This window comes from Rhinolophus sinicus, chromosome 7, assembly GCF_057876585.1.
Source record: "Rhinolophus sinicus isolate RSI-liver-muscle chromosome 7, RSI-T2T, whole genome shotgun sequence".
Lineage (NCBI taxonomy): Eukaryota > Metazoa > Chordata > Mammalia > Chiroptera > Rhinolophidae > Rhinolophus > Rhinolophus sinicus.
The window spans coordinates 43,433,869-43,451,006 of NC_142507.1; the positions used below are offsets into that span (position 1 = coordinate 43,433,869).

General features: G+C 44.7%; 1 protein-coding gene and 1 pseudogene across 2 annotated transcripts in view; one reads left to right on the forward strand and one right to left on the reverse strand.

The window, feature by feature from the left end:
• LOC141568497 (small ribosomal subunit protein eS19 pseudogene) overlaps positions 1-17,138 on the forward strand; it is a 34,794-nt pseudogene that overhangs the window by 13,440 nt on the left and 4,216 nt on the right. The gene's annotated exons all lie outside the window — the stretch shown is intronic.
• On the reverse strand, positions 2,757-6,717 carry LAMTOR5 (late endosomal/lysosomal adaptor, MAPK and MTOR activator 5). The gene is made up of 4 exons (XM_019730474.3): positions 6,561-6,717; positions 5,654-5,715; positions 3,726-3,843; positions 2,757-3,084 (listed from the first exon to the last, which is right to left on the reverse strand). The coding sequence occupies exons 1-4, from the start codon at positions 6,593-6,595 to the stop codon at positions 3,024-3,026; spliced, it is 276 nt and encodes a 91-aa protein (XP_019586033.1). The 5' UTR covers positions 6,596-6,717; the 3' UTR covers positions 2,757-3,023.

Below are 17,138 nucleotides of genomic sequence, written 5' to 3' on the forward strand. Positions count from 1 at the left end.
CAGACTTAAAAGATTTTAGTTTTAGCTGAGTCTTTGCCTGTTCTGGTGCAGAAAAGTTAACATAGCTGGCCTGAGATTCCTATCTTTTGAAAGCCTTGCTTACAAGGTTGCCCTCTGGCTGACATCTGGCAACTTAGATTTTAGGAGGGTTTCCACCATTCCTTCGATTATAAGAGTAGATCACTGTGCCTAATTTATTTGTGCAAACAATATGGTTTATGCTAATCACTTGTTTTCCTTTTGGGAGTGTAGAATTCTGAGCAAATTCCAGGGAGAGGGTGCCTATGTGATCAACCTCCAATAAAAAACCTTGGAGAAATTTCATATACATATTATATGAGAGAGAGAAAAAAAATTGGTTCATGTGATTATGGAGGTTGAGAAGCCCAAGATTTGCAGTCAGAGCGGAGGGTGTAGTTCCAGTCTGAGCCCAAAGGCAGATGATCTGTGTCCCAGCTCGAAGACAGGCAAAGAGAAAGAATTCTTTCTGACTCAGCCTTTCAGCCTTTTATTCTGTTCAGGCCTTCAATAGATTGGATGAGGCCCACCACACTGAGGAGGGCAGTTTGTTTTAAGTCTACTGATCAAATGCGGATCTCATCCAGAAACATGGGTACACCCCCCCCCCAGACATGTGTAACTAAGTATCTGGATACACCGTGGCCCAGTCAAGTTGACACATAAAATTAACCATTGCAGGTGGTCTTTGGAAACCCCCCATACAATCCTACTTTAGCTTCAGCTCTGTACAGACTAGAAAATTAGCCATCTCCAGCCCTGGGCTCTTTCCAGCATGTCTTGTTTTAGTAATAAAATTGGGTGCACTACACCCTACCTCAAAGGTTGTTATGAAAAATAAATGAGAAAGTACGTTCATTTATTCGTTTCAGTCAGTGAAGTTGCCGCCTATGTGCCAGGCACTGGGCTAGACAGGCGTGTGTAGGCAGCGGGTGGCAGCAGATGTGGCACAAAGGGTGGGCAGGGGCTGGATCATACAAACCGTGGGACTATGGTAAGAACTTCAGGTTTTGTTCTAAATGCAATGAGAGGTCCCTGAAGGAAAGTCAGCTTTGTGCCTGGTATAGTGAGCCCACAGTGTGTTTGTTATTCAGCATTACCACCAGGAAGTCCTGTCGGATACTCAGTTTCAGCATGTCTACAATCCAACCCAGCCATCTTTTCTCTGGAATCCTTCCTGTGTTGACTCCTTTCTAAGTCACCCACCTCTATCACCTGGACAATTCAATTATCTTTAATTCTTCATTCGCTTTTCTCTTTCTGCCAATTTAATCTCATACCATGTTTCCCCGAAAATAAGACCTAACTGGAAAATAAGCCCTAGCATGATTTTTCAGGGTGACATTCCCTGAATATAAGCCCTAATGCGTCTTTTGGAGCAAAAATTAATATAAGACCCGGTCTTATTTTCAGGGAAACACGGTAGTTGATCTTGAGCTAATTTATCTTGCTGAGCCTATTTCTTCCTAAAATGGAGATAATACCTCATAAGATTAAGATTAAATAAGCTAAATGCATACAAATTACTTAGCATGAAGCAGTAACTCACTAGAGATTGGCTCTCATCACTTTGGGCTAGGAATTGGAGACATAGATAAGCAAAAGTTTTACTCCTTGGAAAAAGAGCTTGCGTAGTCTACCTCAGATTAATCTTAAAGCTCAACTTTTGACTCACTTGTTCCAAGCCCCATTCTGTTAACAGGATGAGGCTGAGGATTCTTAAAAAGCAGATATTCAAGGTCCTTGAGGTAGCTGCCCTACCTTCCAGCTTTTTACCTCCTACCTCACAGACCAAACTAAAGCATTTAGTGTTACATATTCCTTTTGGTTTATCACCTATTTGCCACTGGCACTCCCTCTGCTGGGGAAGCCAGTTCATACCAAAAACTCCCCGTTGTTATATATTCATTTGAGGTGCTTGGAATACTTCTGTGAATATGACAAAGCTCTTGCCCTCAAAAGTGTCTATACTAGTGGGGAAGAGACAATAAAACAAACGTATATACACGTCAGGCATTGGTAAGTGTGGTGAAGACAACATCCACGCATATCCTTTCTGTCAAAGCATAAGCTCAAAGGGTGGAGCCAGCCATGTCTTATTGGAAATCTTTGTATCCTTACATAGCGCCTTGTATTTGTAGATGCTGACATTTTTAAATAAATAATGGTAATAGTTTGGAGACTTTTTTATATTGTCGAATTATTAAATTTGTAAGACCCACAGTTGCATTCAGATTGAACATGAGGTCCTTTGTGTCTGCTTGTGCACCAACCTATTGTTGAGAACTATACAAGTTAATGTTGTTCTGTACTTTCAAATGGTAGATATTTTCCTGGCCAAATACGCCTATTTCTGTGGTGGTCTGGGTGTGAAGAGTACAGGCTCTGAGTTGGACTCTCAAGTCCAAATGGTGACTTTGGCAACCCGTTGCCTTTATTACACAAATGTAAAACGGCGGCAAATACTAGTACCTGCCATATAGGGCTGTTAATGAGAATTAAATGAGTTCCTGGCACATGGTAAATGATTAATGACACTAGCTGTTATGTTATAGTGGGGTAGGAATATTCTTGATTTGTTTTAAATATCCATGGACACTTCTGTGAGAATATATGTATTTCAGGAAGCTTCTGAGAGAAGAATAATTTGGAGCAAAGACCTTTACAAAATTATAATTTGATAATTGAAAAAAATGAACATTTGATAAGAATTTAAAGAATTCAGAAAAGATCCAAGCTTTCCTCCAACCAGATTTATTGAACATAAAAAAATTATATATACAAACTGACCTGGACTGGCTGCTTCAAACCATGATCCTTTCTTACTGATATTGTGATTAGTCAGTCCACAGAGTGTCAAAAAGGAGCTTACTCTAAAATTAATAGAGAAGTACCCAATGCACATTAAATAAGTTGCCTAACTATTAAACTTTAATATTAGTCTGTAAAATAATTAACACAGGTGGGAAGGAGTCCCTACGACAGGCTGCTGGAGAACTGAGAGGTTAAGAAGCCATTTTGTGCACGGCCACTGTGATGCCATCATGTTTCTGGATCATAATGTTCCTGAAAGACAAAGCAGAAGATATTGAGTAAAACGTTTTCAGTGGGAGTCAGTGTAAGATTAAATATGCTGTTTGGTTTAGGACACAACTAAAAACATAACATTTATCATTTTTCTATGTACAAAAGCAATATATGAACACAACAAAACATTTAGAAAATATAGAAAGTATAAAATAGAAAAATGAAATGAATTCTGTAATCCTACCACTCAGAGACAACCACTATTAATATTTTCCTGGTTTTTTTATCTGCACGTATACTATTTATACAATTTTCCTTTTACAAAACTGATCATATTGTACATAGTTTTGTATTCTGCTTTTGTCACTTACTACTATTCTGAGGACTCTCACTTGGAATACCTTTAGTATTCCCATTACTACAGAAGGTAGTTTCTGTTCTTTGATTGGTCTTACTCTTATTATTTCTTTTTCTTGATAGACTGATAGTTCATGATAATTCTTCCTTCACTGTGGTCTGACAGCACATTAGCTTCAGAGATCAACTGATCTGCTCCTCGGGTCCAAAGGGTGAAGAACCTCCCTTACTGCCCTGATGAACACAGGACAAGCCCCAGTCAAGTTTTCCAGGGATTTTTCCAAATAAAAAGGAAAGGATAAGATTCGCTGACATCTACTCACCCGTTATCTGATTCTAGACACACCACAGGAATATCAGTGGGGTCTGAGGTTAGTTTAGCTGCTTGCTGGGAGAGAACAGATATCACCCCGGCATGCTCATCTGACAGAGTCCCACGGCCTGAAAGACAGATGATACCATGTCGCCTGACCGTCCAAAAGTAAGGTTAGAGCCGTAGGAGTGTCTCCCATTGAATTGTTCACAAAAAGGTTTTTCATGCTTTCTCAGGTTACTGACAAGAAATGCTTGTGCTCTGATGGTACTCAGCTGGTTACAGCAGTGAGAAAGACAGACAACAGTTCCTAAATCAATAAAACACTCAGTTTTCAAAGTCATTCCCATTACCACCTCTAAACACCTTCTCAAGCATATAAGAAGCTGCAATTCAAGTCCATCTGAAAGTCATAAATTCATTTTATAGGAAGCTTGCTGAAACAATAAGAAATTCAGAGGTGAGATCGACAAAAACCAGTAAGGGCAAGAGACTTGTTGAAACTAATTCCTCAGGGGAAATCTGATTTCCTTTTCTTGAGCTCAACCTCAAAGAGCAGAAAAATCTTCACTCAGGAGTTCAGCTCTAAGATCACCTTGACAGCATATGTGGATATTCTGTGAGCAATTATTTCACTAGCATAAGCTAGCTGTTTTCAGATGTGAACAGAATTGGCTTTTTATTAATGCTTGTTTTAGCCTGAAGATAATAACTAAATCTTGGGTGTCAGGTACAAAAAGTAATTACCAAGTTTTACAATATATTTCCACATATAAAGGCAACACAAGCCTACCTGCCTGCACTATCTGGTAATACACATGTCACTATGGCAGAGTTGACAGATTTATTATTATTACATAAAACATTAACTGGACACAGTGCAGACTTTCAGGCCTTGGAAGTTTCTTAAAGGAACTCATTTAGTTTCAGCCTTTCCATTAGTGAGCCTGGCAAGCAACCCCCACCTCACCCCAAAATCTGCCTTTTTTCTCCTAACTGATTTTTGTGTAAAACCTAACTAAGTTACACAGATCACCTCTTTCAGTCACCCTCCCAGCGAAAATTCAGAGCTTTAAAAAGTCCTGCAATAAAGAAGAATAAGGAACCCTGGGCTTACTAGTTCTGACAATCAGCTGAATGCTTTAGTTATTAACCTTTCTGGGTTTATTTCCTCATCTGTAATTGTTACCATTTATTGAGCATGGTGTCTGGGTTCTTTGCTGTGTTTTACACACATTAAATAATCTTACAGTATTGTGATGAAGAGACTTAGGAGCCAGACTCAAATTCCAGTTCAATCATTTACTTCTTATCTACCTTAGGATTAAATGACTTAGTATATGCAAAGCATTTAGAATGGTGCCTGAAACAGTAAAAACTCAACAAATGCAATTTAGTTATTATTAAACAACTACCCAGTAAAGAAACTGAGGCTTAGAAAGTCTCTTTTTGGTCCAAGTTCACACAACTAGTAAACGGAAGAACTGGAGGTTGAATCCAGCTGTGTCCAACTCTGCAGCCCTGTTTTTACAGCCTACTCATTGTTATGTGTGGTTGGACTAAAAACTGGCACTACCCATCTTGCAGGAGTATTAAAAAGTTAGATACTAATATACGAAGCCTAGCAGTCCGAGCATACGGCACACATTTAATAAATGTAACTGCTGTCATTATCTGAAGTCCTTTCTAGAACCAATGTAAAGTTATTCAAACACTATTTTCGTAGAAACCACTGTGTAGTACTAGCACTGCAAGGCACAGTTTTCTAACTTCATAAATTTGTTTTCTAATCTCGTTATTTGGAGTAATCTCTACTCTCAGAAAAGTACCTAGAAAGTGGCAGGATGACAGGAAATAAAAACTAGAGAATAACACTAGATTCCTACTCAACATCAAATGCTGTGCCACCCACCAAAGGGTTGCTGTGGCGATACTTACAGCCCAGATTAAGGCCTTGTGAATCTGTGCACAGGACTCCAACGATGGACGGATTCTTCATGCTAATTCCAGGAACACGATGTAAGAAAATGAATTTAAATAACTACAATAACACATACAGGGATTGTTGTCTAAGTGCTTTAAATCAGTGTTTCTCAACCTTTTTTCATTATTACCCCCCACCCCGAGGAAAATTATAATTAACTAATTTAAATGTTACACCCGTTTCTCGCTGATGAAAGATTGTCAGGGAGCTTTAATGTGCCATAAACATTTCATTACCTGGGAATTTGCTGCCCTTGTGAAAAATGCGTTAGCAGATTAACTCCCTTAAAATACCTGCCGAAAAACTAACACAGTCGCCTCCCGGGGAGGAAGGGGGAAGCTGAGCGGCACTGGGGCGAGGGGGGTGTCTCCCCGCGCGCCTCCTCATTTGGGGTTTTACGTAGATCGTCCTCGTTCGAAAAACTGAAGGGATGCCCTTTACCCCAGGCACCAAGTGACGGGTTAAACACGGAAGAAGATGCGCCTGTGTGTTTATGTTTACACTGCAAGGCTCGTCCGCACAGATGGTGTTATTACACATCCTTCCTCCAAATGTACCCATTTCCTGAAACTGCCAACAACCCTGTCCAGACGGACACTTTCAACGCGACGGGCGATTCGGAGCTCGGGCTCCGGCCGCGGAGACCCGCTCCGGAGGGAGAGCACGGAGTCCGGGCGGGACTTTAATTCCGGGTTACCGGCCCCCCTGCGGCCTCGGCACATAGGTCACCACCTGACCCCGTTGCCTGGGGGTCGCGCGGCGTCCCCGTGCTGCCCGCCTGGCACTCGCGACTCACGCCCTTTGTCGCGCTCAAGTCCCCGCCGCGACCTCAGGGCAAGCGGAGGAAGCCGTATCACTCACGTGTCCTCCAAGTGCTGCTCCAAGGTCGCCTCCATTTCGCCAGCCGTCCAACCCGGGCCCGGACGCCGCAGGCAGTCGCTTCTTTCTCCGCCACGGGCCTTGGGCACTTCCCGATCACATGACACCAGCGGGACGCGGGCTGGGACGGCGCCTCCAAAGGGCCAAACTTCGCGGCGCAACCTCCGCGTTGTGTACAGGGAGCGCTCGCTCGGTCCCGCCGCCCGGGCTGGGCCCGGGTGCTGCTGCCCGCTGGGTGACAAGTGAGGGGACCTGCGCCGGGCTCGGTCCGGAACCGGGTGGCGCAGGTTTTCCCCCGCAGGAGGGAGGTCTGCAGCTGGTCCTCAGAGCCTCGGTTCCTGGCCAGCCACGTTGTTTTAGGGATGTCACCTTTGGATTCCGACTCAACCGACTCCGAAACGTGGGCGGGTCCTTGTATTCGTTTTACCATAACCTGGCGGTGGGGCAGGGACGGAGGAAAGACACAGGGGCCCGGTGAAAGGGTCCGCAGGCTTGGCGGGGAAGCGACAGGCACAAGGAGCTAGAGAGAGGACGATGGAACAAGGTGAAAACCCCAGTTAGGTATTGGGAAGGTGTTGGGATTTTAACGAAGACATTGGTTCTTCCTTTGGCGAGGGCTCAGGTGAATCTGGGAAAGAAGGTGGCACTTGTAAAGAAGACTGCGTAGGACAACTTAAAAATAACTTTAAAAAATTAATTATGAAAGCAGTTATAAAAATAAGGAAAGAAAGCCACCCATAGCCTCTGTCCAGAGATGACTATGAATCCCTTGGAGAATATCCTTTCAGCACATTGTCTGCAAATGTTTGATTTAAATTTTTTTTTAAAGCGAAGTTGATATACATCCTGGACACAATTCTGTAGCTGTCCATTTTTACAGAATTTAGCATAAATGTCTTTGCATGTCGATAAGTATTCATATACATCTTTTGTAATAGTTGCAAAATAGTTACAGTTACAGCTGTACCTTGACTTAGCCAGCCCTTTATTAATATGAGTTGGGTTGCTGATGGATTTTGCTTATATAGTCCTTTCCCTACCCGTGGTAGTGAAATTTGCAGCCCTTAAAATTCCAGTCTTAAATGTTTTGATTCAGGAGTTTTGGACACCTGCCCTGGAGATATTATTTATGTTAACTTAGGACAACATAATATGGACCATTTAAATTTTAGCAAAATCAGTTTTAAAACTACGCTTAAGAAACAGTATTAGAAAAGGAAGGGAGCGAGCCCGCATCCCGCCAAAGTCCTGCGGGAGGCAGCTGAGCACTGCAGTACCGCCCCCTTGTGGTCCTAGGTGGCCTGGCCACACTAAAAGTAAAGCAGGTGAAATTTTAATAATATATTTATCCAAATAATATGTCCAAAATATCATTTCAACATGTAATCAATTTAAAACATAATACTAAGATGTTTTACAACCCCGCCCTCCCGCCCCGCCCCCTCGCTCCCGCCCCGCGTCTAAAAAATCCAGCATATATTTTTCCACTGACAGCACATTTCAATTCAGACTCGCCACCTTTCAGCGGCTCAATAGCCACGTGTGCCAATATGGCTACCATATTGGCCAGTGCAGCTCCAGGCTATTTCTGATGATCTCAGCCAGATCAGTGATTAAAGGATTCTCAGAAAAGTTGGTAATCACTTTTTAAGCTGTAAGGAAGGCCTCTGAGAAGATGACCGCGGGCCCAAACATCCTTGCCACCCTGGAGTGGGAGGGCATAGTATGCAATACCACCCTCCTTTCTCTGCCCCTTTGCTGTTTTGCCCCTGGGCAGGCAGGCTGAGGGAGCAGGGTAGCCTATACAAGCTGGGAAAGTGCTAGGGGCTGGGCTGATGGTTGGAGGAGGCGTCTGACCCTAACTTTTCTATTTTCTTGAGTTTGTGGGGTATTTGACGATTCTTAGTCTCAGTTTTGAGTGCTGATAACCATTTCTGGGGTGACAAGGAAAGTCCCATGACACCCATATTAGAGTCCTTTCCTCATTACACTCATTTTTTGTGTTTAGTTTTCAAAGATGGGAAGAGTATCTTCTCCATCTCTGCATCCAGAATGTTGCAGAGCACACGAAGAATCCAGGAAATATTTACTGACGCATCTTGATGGGTCTTTGGAAACGGACTCTGTGTTAAGGTAGAGAAGCCTGAAGTCCCGGACTTGAACCACCTTTATCTTCTTTCTCCCTTCCTCCATAAACAAGCTCTTGGAAAATGAAAATTCTCGGAGTGTCCAGCAGAGAATGCCCATGCCCTCACGTCTTGACTGGAAAGTGGGAGATGAAAAGCAGGGAGGGAGGAACCAGACCTTGTAGGTCATCTCACGGCTGTTGGCCCAAGACCCTAACCTTCCTTGACGTATCAGGAGCAGACTCCTCCTGGGGGTCCCTTTAAGAAGTGCCGCTCTGGTAGAGGGTCTAGCTCTCCCTGGAGGGCAGAGGGGCCTGCCACCCCAGAGCTGGCCTCGTTGGTCACTGTTTCAAGTGCTTAAGGTCACACGCCTGTGTGGAATGATCCTGAAGCCTGACTGGAGAATGGGCCCTTATGTGCCACCAGGGGGCAACAGGGCCTTGGAAAACCCTGCTCAGGCTGGAGGTTCCCAGATGAGGGAAAGTGATGCACAAATGACCGAGTTGGTAGGACTTGGTGAGCAGGCACGGTGCTAGGTCAGTGGCCTCGGAGTCAGAGGTAGAACTGAATCATGGCTTGGCCACAGCCTACTTACGTGACCTCTGAGCCTCAGGAGCTCGTCTGTGATAATGGGAGTGCCGTTACCCGCCTCACGGGTTGTGGGGAGATACCTTATGTAAGAGGGGCTGGTACATTGTGGAAATCAATAAATAAGCTTTGCTAAATCTGAGTAAGAAGCCTCAGATGATTTCCTCAACTTGCTTACAATCTAGGCGAGGACACACACGAAAAAATAGCTAGTGGTTCAATGAAGGTAAGAGCCAAAGATTGCTGCAGACGCCAAACAGTCTAGTATTCGTGTGAGAGTGAGATCACAGGGCTGGATTTATAGAGCTGCTTTATAGAGCTCTTTTAAATGAGATAATTAAATACCTTTTGTTATACTTTTCTATGGTACAAAAATTATAAAATACAGTGAAGAAAAACAAAATCTCCTGGAATCCTAGCCCTAACTCTAATGATATGAACGTGAGTGAGCTGAGTAGAAGGGGTCAGATTTGGATAAGGTAGAGATGGGGAGAGGCATGTCACAAAGTTCACCAGGGTCTTACCCGCTCAAAGAGCCTCTCACTCCACATGAGCTACCTGATGGGCCCCCGGGGTGGGGTGGGGATAGTCCTGCCTTCTGATAGCCGACGCCACCTGAGAGCTGAGTCCTAGATCCAAAGCCCGACTCCTAATAATAATACCAGTAAGACCATCAGCAGTTCATTTACAGAGAGTGACAACTGTGTACCAGGCAATCCTAGGCCTTATTAGTCCTTGCAGCCTTTTTGAAGTAGCGATGGCTCTCCCCATTTTACAGTTTAAAAAGCCCTGAGGCTCAGAAGGTTAATACTTAGATCAGCCTGCTCCTAGTGGTACAGCCTCACCACGCCCTCCCTACTGAACCTCAGCAACTTCTCGCTTCCTCAGCAACCCAGGCCTAGAAATGGGAGCGGGTTGTCAATGGGAGGCCCAGTCCTGGTCTTTTATTCTCTCGAGAAGAAATCTGAGGCTCAGAGAGGGGGAATGGCTATCTGAGAACATGAACCACAGATTCTAACCTTCTCTACAGTGTTGTAACTACTGTACTGCTGGAAGCTGTCTTAGAGCCTTAGTTGAACCAATTGCAGAGACACTCATCATTATGGGGGTGAATTGTGTCTCCCCCAAATTCACATGTTGAAGTCCTAGTCCCCACTACTTCAGAATAGAATGGCACCTTATTTGGAAACAGGGTCTTTACAGGGCTAATGAAATTAAAATGAGGTCATTAGAGTGGACCCTAGTCCAGCACAACCTATGTCCTTATAAAAAGAGGAAATTGGGATGCAGAGGCACTCACAGAAGGAAGACAATATGAAGAGACGCAGGGAGAAGCCGGCCATCCACAAGCCGAGAGGAGAGGCCGGGAATAGATCCTTTCCTTGCGGCCCACAAAAGGAATCAACCCTACTGACACCTTGATTTTGGACTTCTAGCCTCCAGAACTGTGAGACAATACATTTCTCTTGTTTAGGCCTCTCAGTTTGTGGTATTTTGTTATGACAGCCCTGGGAAGCCAATACACTCATATATCCATGAAGTCTATAAGTCAAAGTCAAGTCTGTCATATCACCAAGACTTGGAAGCCCTAATTAATAGAAAGAGTGGTTGGAATGGTCACCCTTCCAGAGGCAAAAAGATAGAGTAGATAATCTTTCCAGTTTGCTCCCAACCTTAATACTTGGCTAACTAAGATATTTTTCTTACATTGGCCAAGAGTGGGGGTTTGATCCATTTGACTGTGACCTTCTTGAGTCTGTTTTATATCTCTGAGCCTGGCCTACAGAAGGTGCTCACTAAATGTGTGCAGAGGAAATCAGTGGGAGAGTAGGTTTCTAGCTACGCTGATCCAAGCTTCTCAAAGCAATGAGTTGGGCTGTCAGTGGATGGCATTTGAAGTTGGGCACCGTCTCCTGAAATTTACAGCTGAGCCCTAATTCCAGAAGACACAAGCAAAATATATTTCAGGTGACTCAGGATTGGCTAAAGAAGTTCCAGCGCAGGAAGCTGTTTGCCTGCTGCTTTATTAATTTTCCTATTGAGGGTGAGTGAGATGGAGACTTGCATATCCAAGCCATCATGAGATGCCCAGTTAATGCAGCCCTTATGAATAATAATAAAGAAAAGAGCAACCCAATATAAAAAATTGTAGACCAGAGAAAAGAAAATGGAGAACTGATAAAATATGCTTTCCATAATTAGGCTGTCTGCATCACACATCAAATCAATCTTAATGCCAAGATTTATTGGCCTTGGAACTGTGTAAATGAAATAAGTGCTTGAATAGGAATGGAAAAGAACTACCTGTATTAGAATGTGTTTGCAATGTAGACCTGTGCACTGATGCTTGTAGGCAAATGCAGCCTTGCAGCCCCTTAGCACCTGGGGAGTTTCAGAGAACACACTTTTGAGGGAACAGTATGTCCATCGCCAGTAATATCTGCCATTGTCTTGGAGAAATCCTCCTTTACAGTGAAATATCGTTGTGTCTTTATTTCACTGTCTGTGAACTTAGTGAGTCAGGTATTACTGGTCCTTCCTTCAGAGAAGAGAATGTTGGGAAGACGAGATGAATCGCCTCAGTTTGGCCCATCGCGCCATGGAGAGCAGAACAAAACGCTTTCTTGTTGACTGCCACCGTCTATCTTGGAATCCATGTTGGGCTTTCAGAGCTTGTCTACTGTCAGGACATTTAATTACCCCCTTTTAAGACTTTGGACAAGTCCTCTAATGCCTTGATATCTCAGTTTTTTCCCACTATTAAGATAAACATAGTACCTGCCTCATAGTGGTGGTGTGAGAATTCCAGGAGGCATTGCATAGAAAGCCCATGGCTTAGTACCTGGGAGCACTGCAAACAATGAACAAAGAGAGCTGTTGTTGATGTTAGGACCTGAAGAAGTGAGAGCCGAGGCAAACTTGAACTAGACTGTCTTTCCAGGTTACAAGCAACAGCAGCTGACTCCGGCCTATGGAGTAGGAAAGACAGTTTTTAAATGACATTGGGGACCGCATGATTTCTCAGATTGTTGTGGGGGTGGGTTGCTGGAGAGCTCAGTCTAAGCTTTCAGTGACAAACCTCTACCCCCCCCCCCCCATCGGGGAAACACCCCTGCCACTGGCCTGACCACACCCACAGCAGCTTGCAGTACCAGTGCCACCACTGTAGCAGGGACCTCGACCTACAACTCCTGCGCCCCTGCTCTGCTGCAGCCTTTGCCAGCAAAGTAGAATTTTCCCAGAGCCTCGGAATTGAGGTCTCCTGTGTAGGTAATGCAAGCAGTGGAGGCTGGATCACATGGCAGGCTTTAGTTGCAAGGGAGGTTGAGGAGAAAATGTTCTCCTTCCTGTATCTGTTTTGAAAGTGTCCTGAACTTTGCAAAGGCATTCGTTCACATGGAGCTGGGCAGCCAGAGAGTATTTCTTAGGTAAGGCACCCACAGCCCCTTCCCCAGCACGGAGAACAACTGGGCATGTTCCACTCCCCGGCAGAGGGAGGGGAGCGCTTTGTGCCCTCTCTTATACGTGAGCCCAGTATATAGAGAATGTGAGAGCTACGGTCGTTTTGCTTTGTGCTCCTAGAGATGAAGGCCATGACCTGTGTCTCAGAGCCCGTCTGCCAGCCAGCTTCATGCTGTGGCCTCACTGTGGCTCTCCCGTTCCATTTCTTTATGGATTTCTCACTCCTAGTTCGCCACATTCTATGTGGGAGCAATAGGAAAGCGGATGGAGCTTCCTCACTCAAGGAGCTTGTGTTTTATATGGCAAATAAGCTAGAGATAATGGGCAAAACCCAAGCTCTATTTTGGATAAGAAAAACTTATCATACCAGTAACAACCTGTTTGTTTGGCCCTTCTCAGAGCCTGGGGCCACACTGCCCTCTCCAGGCACAGATCCTCTGGAGAGAACTCAGTGGGGCAGGCATCCCACATCGTCCCACGTCTTCAGGGAGGGAGCTGCTTCTGGGGGGAGAATAGGACAGGGTGATCAGGAGAAACACCAAACCCTCAGGGTCAAGACCTTTTCAGAATCTGAGTGTGTTGTCTTGACCCTCCATGGTGTCTAGCAAAACATCTGGCACACAGAAGGCGCTCAATCAATGTCTGTTCTGTTACAGAAGGAATCCCCTGTGGAAATTTCATAGAAAACAGATGCTTTCCAACCCTTTGTCTGTCCATTACTCTAGTTCCCAAGGACCCAGTAGAAACAGGGGCAGTCACAAGTGTCAGCCAACACCAGTGAAAGTGGTGGACAGTCTTCCTAACGTGACTGCTATGGATTTCCCCGCGGGAGGCCTCCGTTTTCATATCTGTAAACTCGGTCAGTTTCTCACTCAAGAACATTGCGTTTACTCATACTTAAAGATGAAAAACGAACATTTACCAAGCACATCTATTCACAGGCATTATCTCATTTTAATCTCAGTCATCCCGTGAAGGAGCTCTGTCCCATTTTTTTGGATGAAGCCACTGATGTCTGGAGAAGACAACTAACTTGTCGAGGTCATAGAACTTAAAATTGTCCGCGGCCTTGGACTTTAAAACTAGGGCTGGCCAGTCTCCAGGATATAGACCGCAGATGAGTCAGTCCCTCTGCAACTGTCTTCTCAACCAGTTTAGACAGGCCTGTGAGCCAGTCCCACGAAGTGGCCAAGGGGGCTCCTGCTTAGCTCAGTTGGTTAAGACCACGATGCTTGTAATACCAGGGTTGCCGGTTCGATCCCCACATGGGCCATTCATTGTGAGCTGCGCTCTCCACAACTAGATTGAAACAACTACTTGACTCGGAGCGGATGGGTCCTGGGAAAACACACTTAAAATAAATTTTAGGAAAAGTTAAAAAAAAAAAAAATGTGGCCAAGGGCTTCTTCTCTCCTCCTCTCCCCTCCCCGCAATGGGAGGACTTAGCCCCAAGCCTTTAGACACCACACAGTAAATCAACCATCACATTAATTCTGGACCATCAGCATTTGCCCCCAGGAGAAAGTCAGAGGCAAGGAGACTAATGTGCCATTGATCTTTCCAATTGCCAAAGGGGTAGTAAGATGAATCTAATCCCATCTGTCTAGGTGAGCAAGGGCCGTCTGAAAGCAGCACAGATTACTTTAAGGAGATAACAGTTTATCACTCTCTGGACAAGTGAATATGAAATTGGGACTAACCTCCTTTATGAGTTGATAGGAACATTAATCAGCAAAGAGAATGTTTAGGGAAATGAGCAGCAAGTTCTCTGGCTTTTTTCCTACTTGTCCTTTCCCTAACTCTTGGTGTTTTTTTATGCATACATACCCATCCAAACAGGACAACATCCACCCCCGACCCACAAGAAATAGATTTGTTGAGGATCGATGATTGCCAGGTGCTATGCTAAGTGTTTTATATTTATTATCCAGCAGCGTTCTGAGGTGTTCTTTTTATCACCATTTTACAGATGTGGAAACTGAGGCTCAGAGATGTTGAGTGACTTGCCCAAGGTTAGTCAGCTAGTGAAGGGTGAAAACAGAGGCAGTCTGGCTGACCTTGAGCCTGCCCTCAACCGCACACAGTATGTATAGGTTATCCAGCCTGCAAAGTAGCCCCGACTACTTCCTGCTGAGGGGCTGGGATGACTGGAGGCCTGTCAGGGCGTCTGGACAGCTGAGGCTCAAGGAAGGGTGATGGAGTGGGCAGCAGAAGCTGTGGGCCTCCGCACATGCGGGGTTCAGGCCCTGCTGAGGCTCCCCTTGGTTACTCCTGTGTGTGAATTACCTGCGGAGGAGGTGAGGTCAGCGACAGTCTCTCAGCCGGTCAGAACTGGGACGACCAGCGTGTCCAGCCACGGTGCAGGCTGCTGTGGCCACTGAGAGCCTGAGAAAAGTCCATGGGTTAGGAAAGCCTGGGGACCACAACAACGTGATTTCAAAAAAGCCACGAAGGAATGTACACACCTGAGATCCTCAGAAAACAAATCTCAGCATCCAATTCTGATCCTTTGCTTCAACCAGGGGCAGAAGCATCCTCCAGAGTAAAGAGTCCCCAGAGAGGGGCTTTGGCACCGGCCTTGACTGGGGACACGCAAAGCCAAAGCAAGGGTCACTCGAGGCTGCAGTTTTTATCGCCTCGAGGGAGGCTTCTCCTTCTCCTCTCCCCTGATTATAAATGTGACCAGAGGTAAGTTTTTAAATTAATACCACTTTGGAGCCGACAGAGATAACTGCTTTGTCTCGGGCTTGTTTGAGGTTTATCCCTGTGATCGATGCTGGTAACATTTAGAGTTTGTCAGGGAGATATTTCATGGATGCCCCACGTGGTGGGATGGAGACAGCCAGGAAATGCGATTCCCTCGTTAAGGCAGAATCAGAGATGACTCTGAAGTATTGATGGAAAGGTCCAGGCCCTTTCTAGCCTCTTGTGGGGGGGGGAGGTAGGGGAAGGGGGTGAGGTGGAGGTGGGGGCTTGAGAGGTGCTGGACTGGCCTGGAGCTGTAGTGGGGACCTGTCGTGAGGGGCTGAGAAGAGAAACAACATATTAGAGGCAAGAAGCTTTTTTCCTAAGCTTTCTCATGTAAAAGTGTTGCCCATCCATAGACTTTGTGTCTAAGACACACATGAAGGGAAGCAAATAAGGAGATCATTCTTCCTGCCATTCCTGGGGTCTGAAATGTGTGCCCCCAATCTCCGTTTCTACATACCCAAGTTCACCCCTTCATCACCAAGCGGATCTCAAAAGTGAAAAGGTTCTGAATTCCCCAACAGGAGTGACCTTCACCCTGACATTCATAGCCATTCGTACGTGGCTGTCAGAGCATAATGTCCAAACATTTAAAATCATGACTTTCATAAAATATGGAATGGACAGGTGTCAAAGATTTAGTAACTCATGAATGAGAGAACCCATACGATGCTAAAGCTGGTTCAAAGAGCATTTTGAGGAACTAGGTATTGGTAAGTATTTAAAAGGGAATGTTGGAGTAAATTTTCTAAAAAATAAAACGTTGCTCTCACGTACATTGCCATAGCAGATGAATGGCTAAGCCCAATGTGGTGTATGCATATGGTGGGATATTATTCAGCTTTAAAAAACAAAGAAACTCTGACACATGTTATGTGTCAGAGTTTAAATATAAATGAACCTTAAGGGCATTATGCTAAGTGAACTAAACCAGTCGCAAAGACAAATACTGTATGATTCCACTTATATGAGGTATGTAACGTAGTCAAATTCATAGAGACAGAAAGTAGAACGGTGTTGACAGAAGCTGGCGGGAGGTGGAATGGGAGTCATTTTTTAATGGGTCCAGAATTTCAGTTTTGCAAGATGAAAAGAGTTGTGGGGCTGGGTGGTGGCGATGGTTGCACAACAATGTGACTGTACTTAACGACACTGAACTGTACACTTAAAAACGGTTTGATGTTAACGTGTATTTTACCATAATTAAAAAAAGAAACAAAACCGGTTAATGGCCTCCAGGGCAGTGAAATAATCAATCTTTGGTGTTATCTTTTCTGTTGGTTATAAATTATTTATATCTTTACTGGACACGATCTACATGTTACTATGTAATTTCGCAGAGTCTGAGTCCTTAATTAATGGTCAATAGCCAAGTCAACACAGAGATACATTCCCCCTGGTAATTAAGTAATCCTTGGGTGGGCTTGGGAAACAATGACCCAATGACGTTGGAAGGACAGACTGTCCTCTCACGGCCTTATTTCCAGGATTTGGATGATTAGTCCTCTTTTTTAACATCATGGTTATTTATGTCCTTGTTTTTCCCACCAGTCCCTTGAGGGCAGGGGCTCTGTTTCACTCAGCTTTGCCACCTCACTTGGTTCTGGTTTGTAGACTGGAACTGAAGAAAGAGCAA